The sequence below is a fragment of the Chinchilla lanigera genome, unplaced genomic scaffold (assembly GCF_000276665.1).
Source record: "Chinchilla lanigera isolate Chin_1 unplaced genomic scaffold, ChiLan1.0 scaffold00050, whole genome shotgun sequence".
In the NCBI taxonomy this organism is placed as follows: domain Eukaryota; kingdom Metazoa; phylum Chordata; class Mammalia; order Rodentia; family Chinchillidae; genus Chinchilla; species Chinchilla lanigera.
In genome coordinates this window covers 17,182,311-17,192,957 of record NW_004955451.1, presented here as the reverse complement: position 1 = coordinate 17,192,957, position 10,647 = coordinate 17,182,311, and the positions used below count along the sequence as shown (strand labels likewise).

Sequence of the window (10,647 nt, the reverse complement as noted above, 5' to 3'; positions counted from 1 at the left end):
CCGGCGCTCATCTGTAGCATCCAGCTGTCTCGGGGACGAAGGCTGCAGGTCCCTGTAAGAAGTGGGCACTCCCTGAAGGGGTGACTTGACCCCTGGTCGGGTGAGACCAGTAAGGACAGCAGTGCCTCCCTGGGTGCCCAGACAAGACATGGGTCACAGAGGATGCGGGCATCCACGTGGGGACCTCATCCAGTCCCTAGGACGCAGGGTGGGGCCGAAGGGGAGCCCCCATTAGCCTCTGAGGGCCAGATAATTAGGCTTGATTTCAACAGTCATGGGATGAAGTCTGGGAGGAGGAGCCGAGACACGGCCAGATCCACGCAGACAGCAGGGTCAGCTGTGCAGGGTCTGGGCGGCCCGGAAGCAGAGTGCGAAGAGGCTCCGGCCCACAAGGCCGTCCCTAGCTTGCTCCAGTCCTCCACTCAGGCGGGGCGTCCCTGAGGGCTGTCCCTCCAGTGCCCTTGAGAACAGGATTCCCCCAGCCTCCTGGGCCAGAAAAAGCCAGAGTTGCCAGAGGCGGATGTGGAGTGGGAAGAATGGGGCCTCCCAGGGCGAAAGGGCCATTTTCTCTTTTTTTGTACTGGGGACTGAACAACCCAGGCCTTTGCACTGACCTTCAGCCCAGACTCATGGCCAGAAGCACTGCTGGACACAGCCCCTCCCAGGAGGGGACCAGAGCTGAACTGAACGCCCTGGGGCCACTAACAGTCAACAGTGTCTTAGTCCTCTGAGCTCATGATCTAGTGGCAGAAAACAGACATTTATAAAAGAGCCACAAATACAGGCCAGCCCGGTGGCACAGGCCTGACATCCCAGGACTTGGGAGGCTGAGGCAGGAGGACTGTAAATTCCAGTTCAGCCTGGGCAATGTAGGCCAGGTCCCTGTCTCCAAGTAAAACATAAGATAGGGCTGGAGATGCAGCTCAGTGCAAAGGCCGTGGGTTCGATCCCTAGTACCCCGGGCAGTAAAAAAGAGGGGCATGAAAGGCCCTCGTTGGGGCTGAGCATGCAGAGATGGCGGTGTGCCCGGGGCCCCTTCCACAGCTGAGGCTCCATCTGGGCGCTGTGCCTAAATCACAGGGTTGGAGCTCGAGTTAGAGCCAAGGTCTGGCTGCAAAGACTAGCTCGCTCCCGCCCGTCACACCACCACCCGGCCATCTGACGCTCCGGTCTAGTTGCTCCTTCCTCTAGTCCACGCTTCAATTATAAGCGGGTGGGGTGCGGTGGGCTGGAGTCTACATTGGCAGAGGGGAAGGCTTCTGTCCGGAACTAGAGAACCAGAGCTGTGCTTCCGGACGTCGGGGAGTAGAGGAATCCGCCCTGAGCCGGAAGTTGCGCGTCGCATCCCTGCCTGCGCGGGCCTGGCAGTCCGGCGTGAGGCCGCGGCGGACTGCCCTTTCCCAAGATGGCGTGGAAGATCGGTTCCAGACGCTGGCTGCTGCAGCTGCTCATGCAGCTGGGCTCGGTGCTGCTCACGCGCTGCCCGTTCTGGGGCTGCTTCAGCCAGCTCATGCTGTACGCCGAGAGGGCGGAGGCGCGACGGTGAGCGCCCGCGCGGCCGCTGTCCGATGGGGGGGGGCCGCCGGTCCCGGAGCTGCGCGGGGTTGTGGGCGCTGGGCCTGAGGCCGGGAGTGCGGGCTGCGGGGCTCGGTCCGGGCTGGGGACGCGGCGGGAAGCCGGGTGGCGCGCCCCTGCCCCTCCGGCCCCGGCTCAGGCGCGCCCTCGCCCGCAGGAAGCCCGACATCCCCGTGCCCTACCTGTACTTCGACATGGGCGCCGCCGTGCTGTGCGCCAGCTTCATGTCCTTCGGCGTCAAGCGGCGCTGGTTCGCGCTGGGCGCCGCGCTGCAGCTGGCCGTGAGCACCTACATCGCCTACGTGGGCGGCCACGTCCACTACGGGGACTGGCTGAAGGTGAGCGGGCCGCGCGGCCCGGCAGCGGCAGGCTCCCCCGCGGGTGCAGCCTGAGGTCCGGAGGTGGGGACGGACGGCCCCAGGCCGCCCACAGGAGCGTGCGGGACAGAACCCAAGCCGCCTGGCCGCCAGGCCCCTCACCGCCGGGAACCCCGGGCCCGGCGCAGTGGGACCCTGGCGCTGGCCTGGTCCACGCGCCTGATCGTGCGAAGCGAAATGAGCCTGAGAGTAGCGCAGGCACAGGGTTGAGGATGTGTGGGCAAAGCCGTTCCCCTTAGGGGAGCCGGGCGTGCGGACAGGAGCAGCGCAGCGGGGTGAGAGGCTGTTGTTCCAGTGGAGCAGATCCCCGGGGTGGGGAGGGGGCGCTGTGTGGTGTCTGGGTTCTGCCACTTACTTTCTGTAGGACCATGGACAATTTTCTTAACCCCTCGGGGCCTCAGTTTCTCCTTCTGTAAAAAAGAGTTATGTGTCTCTGCTGTACCTGCCCTCCACACTTGCAAATGGTAAGGGGGTTCACGACGTGGGGAGGCCAGACGGGAGCCGGGAGAAACATGGTGGCCGCGGCTCTCGATGGGTCCCTGCTCTGGCCCTAGGTCCGCATGTACTCGCGCACGGTGGCCATCATCGGTGGCTTCCTGGTGCTGGCCAGCGGTGCTGGAGAGCTGTACCGCCAGAAACCCCGCAGCCGTTCTCTGCAGTCCACTGGTCAGGTGTTCCTGGGCATCTACCTCATCTGTGTGGTAGGTTGGGGTTCTGCTGGCTAGAGTACCCGGTGGGAAGTGAACTGGGGGCCCAGGCCCGGCTGCACACAGGGAGGTGGGTACTGCGAGGCCTTGCACCCACTTACAGGTGGCCTGATTCCCAGGGCTGCCCTCCGTGCACCCGGCGGGGTCTTTCAGCCCACATTTGTGCCACCAGGTAGAGCAGTGGTTCCAAGCCTGAGGGCCAGGAGAACAGGGTGGAGTGGTTTTCTCCTGGGTTACACCCTCTTGAGTTCCGGGAGAGGGGACAGGGGAGAGGTATGGTGGGGTACAGGCCCTAGCTGAGACTACCACCTAGAGCTGATGGGGTCTCCCTGGCACTGGGAGGCCCCAGGCACTTGGCTCGGCTCTATTCCCAGGCACTGCACAGCATGTGCAGGGCTCCGTGCTCAGCATGTGGGGCCACAGGGCCTGTGAGACAAACTTCCTTCCATGAGAAGCCCAAGGGGAAGGGGAGAGCCTCGCCTCTTGGGCCTAGAGTGTGGGACCCCAGCTTTCCAAGGGGGGCTGTGGACTCGAGTCTCAGAGTGGCGTGTCCCCAGGCATACTCGCTGCAGCACAGCAAGGAGGACCGGCTGGCCTATCTGAACCGTCTCCCGGGAGGCGAGCTCATGGTCCAGCTCTTCTTCCTGCTCTACGGTGTGCTGGCCCTGGCCTTCCTGTCTGGCTACTACGTGACCCTGGCTGCCCAGATCCTGGCCGTGCTGCTGCCCCCAGTCATGCTGCTTATCGATGGCAACGTGGCTTACTGGCACCACACGCGGCGCGTGGAGTTCTGGAACCAGATGAAGCTCCTTGGCGAGAACGTGGGCATCTTCGGGGCCGCTGTCCTCCTGGCCACTGATGGCTGAGTCTTGAAGTGCAGCGGCCTGCCTTCCGCCTTGATGGTCCAGCTGCTGTTCATCATGCTTCTTCGTCTCTTTGGTCCTTTGTGTTTCTTTGTTTTTCATTTCTTTCACCTTCATAGTCCCGAGGCAGGTCTTATCCCTGAGTTCATGGTTGGAGCCTTGTGTGGTGGGAGCCCTGACACGGATGCCTCAGGCCTGTTCCTGTTTGTGAGGAAAACTGAGGCTTCCAGGGCAGGGTGGGGAGAGTCCCCAGTGAGGGAGCAGGGCTGTAGGGCTGGGGTGCAGGTCCTGGGATGGGGGACAGAGGAAAGGAGACAGCCACAGCAGCCCCCAAGGCCTCATGTGTTTGGGAGGTGACTGGGCTCATAGCTGACTTGCTGTTAGAGGAGGGGCTGGCAGGAAGGGGCAACCACTGGCTGTGTCGTGTGGTCTGGACGGGTTCATCTCCTGCCCCGGCTTCTCTGCACCTTTCCCTGCCTCCTGGCTGTCCTGAGGTGAGCAACTTTTCCTCTGCCAGGCCCCCAGCCAAGCCATCCTGCCTTGGAGCCAGCTATGTTTGTTTGTTTACTTTTGGGTATCGGGAATTGAACTCAGGACCTCACACTTGCCAGGAAGGCACTGTACCACCAAGCTAAACCCCTGGCCCCCTGCCACCAGCTACGGACTGAAATGTGAGCCAAAATAAATCTCCCTGAAGTTGTGGGTATCTGGTATTTTGTCCCAGCAACAAGGAAAGTAAAACAGATTTTGGTACCAGGAGTGGGGTCTTTGCCTTAATGCTACCTGCCCATGCAGGTCAGAAGTTTTTGGAGCTGGTTCACTGGAGAAGTCTGGAAAAGTTTAGAGAAGCAGCCCTAGAACACTGTAAGCTGAGCTTGATGGGAGGTCATGATTGGAGCTCAGAAAACCAGGATGCTGGCTAGGTAGGTGGTATATGCTTGTCATCCTAGCATTTAGGAGGCTGGGGCATGAAGATCACTGCAAGTTTAAGGCCAGCCTGAACTTCACAAGTGAGCCCCTGTCCCAAACCAAAAAACTCCAAACAATATTTTACCAGAATCCTGATAAAAAGGCAGGCCTTAAAGACCAGACTCAGGACGTTTCACTTAGGGACAGGGATTCCTTTGGCAGTTGGACTGCAGGTCATGTTTATTGCTCTGGTAGAAAGCTTGTGTACCTTTTGCTCTTGTCCTGAGACTGCAGGAAACAGGACAGCAGTCTAACCCGGCAGAGGAGATGTAAAGGCAACCCAGCGTGAGGGAAGTGGCATGGGCACTATTGGTGGCTTTCAACTATATCTTCATTAAGAATCAAGAGCAAATGGCATGGTTGAGTGATTTTAAAAGTTTTGATTTTCACAGAAAAACAGTTCCTGTAAAGTTGGAGCAGAGGAGACCCTGGTTTTGGAAAATAACAAGCATTAAAAAGAAACCAAGTACCTTGGATGAGGATAGTAGGAAATAAGGGCTTGAGGGCATGTCAGCAATTAGCACGATGCCCTCCTTTGGCAGGCTCAGGATGCGGGGCTGTAAGACTTTGCTTTGAGAAAAGAGCCCCATGGCAGCAAGCTTGAGAAAAGCCACCTAGGAAATGGGTTCCCTGGGATCCAGTTCACTGCACTCAGGCATCCAGACACCCAGAGGCCTCTGAAGCTGCCATTCAGGGGGGCCTGGGTACTGCTTAAGCAGGAAGCAGACCTTGGCATCATACTCATGTTGCTGGTTTTGCAGAATGCAGAAGTTGTAGGGTCAGGAAGGCTTCCCCCCAGAATTCAGGCCAGGCTGTGTGTCCAGAGCGGTTCCGTGTGGGTGTGAAGCCAGCAGCACAGTGGAGACCCCGGGATGCTGGAAAAGCCAGGAACATGGGTCATCTGAGGAAAGGTGCGAGGAGTGAGCACAGTCGGCCCGAGGGAAGGTTACAGCTGCCACTGACAATGCCATGGGGGTGGGTGGCCCGAGCCCTCTGGGTTCACAGCGCACCACAGCGTGCCCCTGGTGCTGGACAGTGAGTGATGGTATTTACATTTTCGCTCTGCTGGTTTCAGTCTTGCACTGGTCCCTTTGGTTTCTGTGTTTTTTGGTTTTTTTTTTTTTTTAGCCTTTGAGACAGGGCCTCACTTTGTAGCCCAGGCTGTCCTGGAACTCACAGCAGTCCTACCTCAGCCTCCTTAGTGCTGGGATGACAGGTGTGTGCCACCAGGCCTGGCTTTGACCCCTTCCCTTTTGAAGTAGGAATGTTTACCTGGTGCCTTTGTGTGTGGGCAGTGTTGAACTTGCTTAGATTTTTCTAGGGGCTCACAGCTAAGAGTTTGTCTTAAATCTCAGAGACTTTGAACTCGGATTTTCAGCAGTGCTGTGGCTGGTGGGACTTGGCAACTCTTAAAGATGGTCTGAATGCATTTTTCTTTTTTTTGGGGGGGGTCTTTTTGAGACAGGGTCTTGGTATGCAGTTCAGGCTGGCCTTGAGCTCAGTTTGTAGTCTAGGCTGGTCTGGAACTCATAATGATCCTCCTGCCTCAGCCTCTCGAGTGCTGGGATTACGAGCATGCGCCACCACACCTGGCAAATTTCTTCTTTATTTCCTTTTAGTGTTTTTATTTTGCATATGCTACATCTTTTGTAATTGCTCCCTTGTTCACAAATATTTTGTCTCAGTTTTACATTTTTTTGTGTGCCGAGAATCGAACTCAGGATCTTGCACTTGCCAGGCAGGCACTGTAACCACTGAGCTATATCCCCAGCCCCTGAATGTGTTTTGTATAATGAGACGCACCAGTCTTTTGGGCACGGGGGCGACATGTATCGGCCTGTCTCTGGCGACTGGGTTACAGGGGTTGCCAGCTGGCTTGCTGTTAGGAGTTGTGTGGTCAGAAGAGGGGTTACCAGGACATGACCCAGAAGGGTTTATCCACCTCCCCTTTCTGGCTGCTCCCTCACCTCTGCTTCTGGCCCACTGTGCTGAGAGCTGCCCTCTGCCGTGCCATGCTGCCCCGAGCTGGCTGATCAGGGCATGCGGTGTGACCGGGATGGACTCCTGTAACTTGCAAATGTGGGTATTTTGTCTCAGCAAGGAGAGGGTGCCTGCAACCCCAAAGGGAGTGAATGTGAAAAGTCCCCATTTGCACAAGTTTTGTTCTGATGTGGTACTAGGGACTGACCCTGGCTGCTCTGGCACTAAGCCACATCGCCAGCCCCTGGACAGCAGACCACACTGTCCGCCGTAAATAAACACTTCAGAGACATTTGGCCTGGCGTCTGTTTTCCCCACGGGTACTGTGCCGTTTATTGTGGTTGATGCTGGGTTTTCTTGGTTTCGGTTTTTCTGAGACAGGGTCTCACAGTGTATTCCAGGCTGACCTCAATTCTCAGTGATTCTTCTGCCTCAGCCTCCAGGTGCTGGGATTACAAGTGTGGGCCATCGTGAGCAGCTCCATGTTGGGTTTCTCGGAAGCCCATGTCTGGGCAGGCCTCGCCGTGGGCTGCCGTGATTGTCGTCCACTCCCAGAGTCCCCACAGACCCCTGGCTCTTTTAAAAAATCTCCAACTCTGGGCTGGGGTGTCACTCCGTGGCCGCCTTTCCCCAGGATCCCAGAGGCTGTGGGTCCCATCCCAGCCCCACAAAACCAGCCCCCAACCCTCAGGATTCCTAGTTTGTGCGTTTGGTCTCTCCCTCAGCCCTGCTCTCCCACGACGGCCCCTTCACTGCCCGTGTCCCTGCTTGTCCTGGTAGACGGCACAGCACCTGGCCCATCATGGTGACCCCAAACATGGAATGAGTCAGGCGAGGTGGTGCACTCCTACACCTCCAGCTACTTGGGAGACTGAGGCAGGAGGATGGCAAATGCAAGACCAACCAGAGCAATTTAATGAGACCTTGTCTCAAAATAAAAAGGCTGGGGTGTAGCTTGGGGTTCCCTGGGTTCAGTTCCCAGTACCAGGTCCCCCAGAAAGTTGACTGGAGCCTCTGGCCTCCTCCCCACCGAGCTGGTGTTACTGGGAAGATACAGCCTGCAACTGGGCTGGGGAAAACGTTCGAGTGGGTTTTAAGCCAAAACCACCTGTCGTGGCTTCTTTGGGCTCTTGCAGGTAAAAGAGGAGCCTGTGGTGTCTGGGCCTGGCTCTGAGCCTGCCTGGAAGTGAAGGGCAAAGCTGTGCAAAGCAGGACACCAGGGAGGAGGTGGCCACTGGGGCCGGGCCTCCATGCTGTGCTGACTCAGACAGGGACGGTGCTTTAATCAAACTGTCCTGTGCTTTGCAGGACCCCAGGCACAATAGAGCAAGTGGCAGCAGCGGCAGGAGGCAGGCGGGAGGTGCTCCGGGCAGAGCTGCCACACCAGACACGTGGCCACTGACGCTGGCCCAGGCGAGGTCCTGACTTTGGTCTTCGGTCTCGGTGGGGCCCTCCCTGCTGGTCCCACTTCCACCCTCGGGGCAGAGCCAGGCCACGTCCTCGTGGGGCTTGGCCAGCAAGCCCCCCAGGGCACGCATGGTTTCTGGTCCGCCCTGGTGTTGGTCCCAAGGCCAGTGGGGGCTTGGTGAGGGTCAGCTGCCTGGGTCTGAGGCTGGCTTGCAGAAGGAGTCCGGCAGCCCCTTGGCATGGTTCACCAGCTCATAGGAGTCCCGTATGTCGGCCAGGCCAAACCAGAAGAAGATCCACTGCTTGTTGGAGAAGCTGCCATCGCTGTGCTTGAAGTACCTGGGGGCAGGGGGTGGCCTTAGAATAAGGCTGGGCTCCCAGCTGGATACCCAGCAAGTTCCTGCTGTCTCTGCTGTTTTATCTTCATCGTGACACGGGGGGCCAGGGGGTGGGGGATGATGCTAGGCTTGTTTTGTTTTGAACTCTGGGCCTTTGCATCTCAGCCCCCACCCCCCCTTTCCTTTGAGACAGGATCTCCCTATGCAGTTCAGGCAGACCTCAAACACATTGATCCTCCTGCCTCAGCCTCCCAAGTGCTGGGATTACAAGTGTGCACCACCACCCTTGGCCTGAGCCCTAGAAATGGTGTCCCTAAGTTGCTCAATTCCTCAGGCTGGGCTTAAATTTGCAAGCCTGCTGCCTCGGCCTCCTAGAGTAGCTGGGGTTATAGCTGCAGGCCACTGGGCCTGGCTTCCTGGTCACTCTCTAGTCTGCAGTGCAGTGGTGGTGAGGGTTCAGTCGCTGAAAGAAGAAAAGGGAGGGTAGCCAAAGGGAGGTGAGGCGGGCCCGGGAGCAGGAGCTAGGCAACTGGGCCTGAAAAGAGCCGGAGAGAACCCGGGCAGGGCCTGCCAGCCCCGCACTCGGGAGGCTGGGGCAGGATGGTGGCGAGTTACAGATCAGCTTCGGCTGCAGAAAGCATTTAAAAGTCATAAAAGAGCCGGAGGATCCCGGGGCGGGAGAGGCTGTGCCCCTGACGCGCGGACCTAGTGAGCGGGAGGAAGCCCCACCTCCAGCCTACCAGGGGTTGATGGGGTTGGTGACCCGCGAGCGCCAGAACAGCGTCTGCAGGTCCCGCCGCAGGCACTCCCACAGCATCTCGCCGGAGCCCTGGCCCTGGCGGCTGGCGCTCACCACGAACTTATCCAGGTAGGCGGTGCCGCCCAGCACCGGCTCCACCGTCAGGATGGCGGCCGCGTTGTACCTGGGCGGGGCGGGGCCTGTCAGGCTGGCCCCGCCCCAAGGCCCCGCCCCTCGCCCAAGGCCCCGCCCCTCACCCCTCCGAGACGTAGACCGAGTGCAGCCGCGGTCGCAGCGACGCCAAGTAGTCGTCACGGAGCCTCTTGCCGAAGCTGGCGTTGACCAGGGTCACCAGCCGGGCCTGGTCCAGGCTGTCCAGGCTGCGCACGCGCAGCATGCGCTCGGCGTTCTGGAACAGGGTCCCGGAGCCTGTGGGTCGGCGGCAAGGTGGGTGGCACGGGGCCCACGGCCCGCCTGCAGGGCGGCATCCCTGGGACACCCGCAATCTGACCAGCCCGCCTACTGCCTTTAGCCCCGCCCCCAAGCGGTGTCATCTCACCCCATCCCGCCCACCACCAAGCCCCGCCCACACGGCCCGTCCCGCCGCGCCCGGCCCCGCCCCAATCCCCGCCCACACGTAGCTTCTGGGACCCTGCCACCCGCAGCCCCGCCCAAAACACGCCCGCAAACCACGCCCGGTCTCTGGCCCCGCCCTCCGAACACGCCCCTCACCCTTGTTGCTGAAGAGCTCGGTGAGCAGCGCGCTGGGGGCAGTGACCACGGCCGAGCAGTGGTGCGGCAGGCGGCTCAGCACGTCCACGATGAGCCGCACCTGGCGCCGCTCACGCGGGCTGGCCCACTCGGCGCTGCTCACCAGGTCCAGGTCGGCCGGCAGGTTCACGTTGCTCAGCACCTGCGTGGGGGCCGGGCGGTGAGCCGGGGATGCACCCGCGGGGTGGCCCTGCGGGGAGGGGGCCGGGGACAGCACCTGCTGTCGCGCGTCGCGCAGCCCGCCCTGTGCGTTGAGGAAGATGGTCTTCGTGGGCTGCAGCGCCTTGGCCAGCGCGGCTGCCACCTCCAGCGAGTCAAGCAGCACGGCGCGGCGCGCGGCCGTCTCGCCCACGGGGCACAGGATCGGGATGCTGCCCGCCTCCAGGCACCAGCGCAGCAGGTCGGTCTCCACGGCCACGATGCCGCCGTAGCTGCGGGCGGGGCGGGGTGAGGGGCGGGGCGCAGTGGGGGGCCCGGGATGGGCCGGGGGCATGGGCGTCAGACGGCCCCGAGACTCACCTGGCGTGCGGGGCGGGCTCGGCCGCGCTTAGCACCGAGCCCCCTCCGAAGAAGGGCACCGCGGCCGCCGCGTTGTCCCGCAGCGCGTCCACCAGCGCCTTGCAGCTGCGCGCCAGCTGCGCCTTGGCGTCCCAGAAGGACAGGCAGCCCGAGGGCGCGGTGGGCGCCGGCAGACCCAGCACCACGAGCGGCCGCATGTCCATGCGCTGCAGGAAGGCCAGCGCGAAGGCTACGCTGGACACGGCGCGCGCGCAGCTGAGCACCGTGCCGTCCACCTGTGCCAGGGCGCGCGGTCAGGGCCTCGCCCGGGCCCCACCGCCAAGCTCGTGCATCGCGCTGGATCTGGGGATGCAGCGGACGCCGGGGCTGGAGAAGAGAGCTGTGGCCGGGCTGGGGGTGGCG

General features: G+C 60.8%; 2 protein-coding genes across 3 annotated transcripts; one reads left to right on the top strand and one right to left on the bottom strand.

Annotated features, from left to right (window-relative positions):
* Positions 1 to 1,341: 1,341 nt before the first annotated feature.
* Tmem101 (transmembrane protein 101) lies at positions 1,342 to 5,187 on the top strand (the record flags this gene model as incomplete). Its single annotated transcript, XM_005394513.2, is given in 4 exon segments — positions 1,342 to 1,542; positions 1,733 to 1,913; positions 2,507 to 2,653; positions 3,217 to 5,187. Coding segments are annotated over 4 exon segments (774 nt in total). The 5' UTR covers positions 1,342 to 1,405.
* A 1,583-nt stretch (positions 5,188 to 6,770) lies between these two features.
* Positions 6,771 to 10,566, bottom strand: Nags (N-acetylglutamate synthase). 2 transcript variants are annotated; one of them, XM_005394511.1, is made up of 6 exons: positions 10,246 to 10,566; positions 9,944 to 10,157; positions 9,688 to 9,868; positions 9,213 to 9,384; positions 8,957 to 9,139; positions 6,771 to 8,217 (listed from the first exon to the last, which is right to left on the bottom strand). In XM_005394511.1, exons 1-6 carry the CDS (start codon positions 10,446 to 10,448, stop codon positions 8,064 to 8,066), a joined length of 1,107 nt encoding a protein of 368 aa, XP_005394568.1. In that variant the 5' UTR covers positions 10,449 to 10,566; the 3' UTR covers positions 6,771 to 8,063. The 2 variants fall into 2 exon arrangements, with proteins under 2 accessions (XP_005394568.1, XP_005394569.1); XM_005394512.1 differs by lacking the exon at positions 8,957 to 9,139.
* Between the last annotated feature and the right edge of the window lie 81 nt (positions 10,567 to 10,647).

Excerpts from the sequence above, each read along its gene's own strand:
- Nags (XM_005394511.1), bottom strand. The coding sequence starts at position 10,448 with ATGGACATGCGGCCGCTCGTGGTGCTGGGTCTGCCGGCGCCCACCGCG. Across the intron at positions 9,140-9,212 it reads TCGGTCTACGTCTCGGAGGG|GTACAACGCGGCCGCCATCC; the intron begins GTGAGGGGCGGG and ends CGCCCCGCCCAG. Across the intron at positions 8,218-8,956 it reads ACCAACCCCATCAACCCCTG|GTACTTCAAGCACAGCGATG; the intron begins GTAGGCTGGAGG and ends CCCTGCCCCCAG.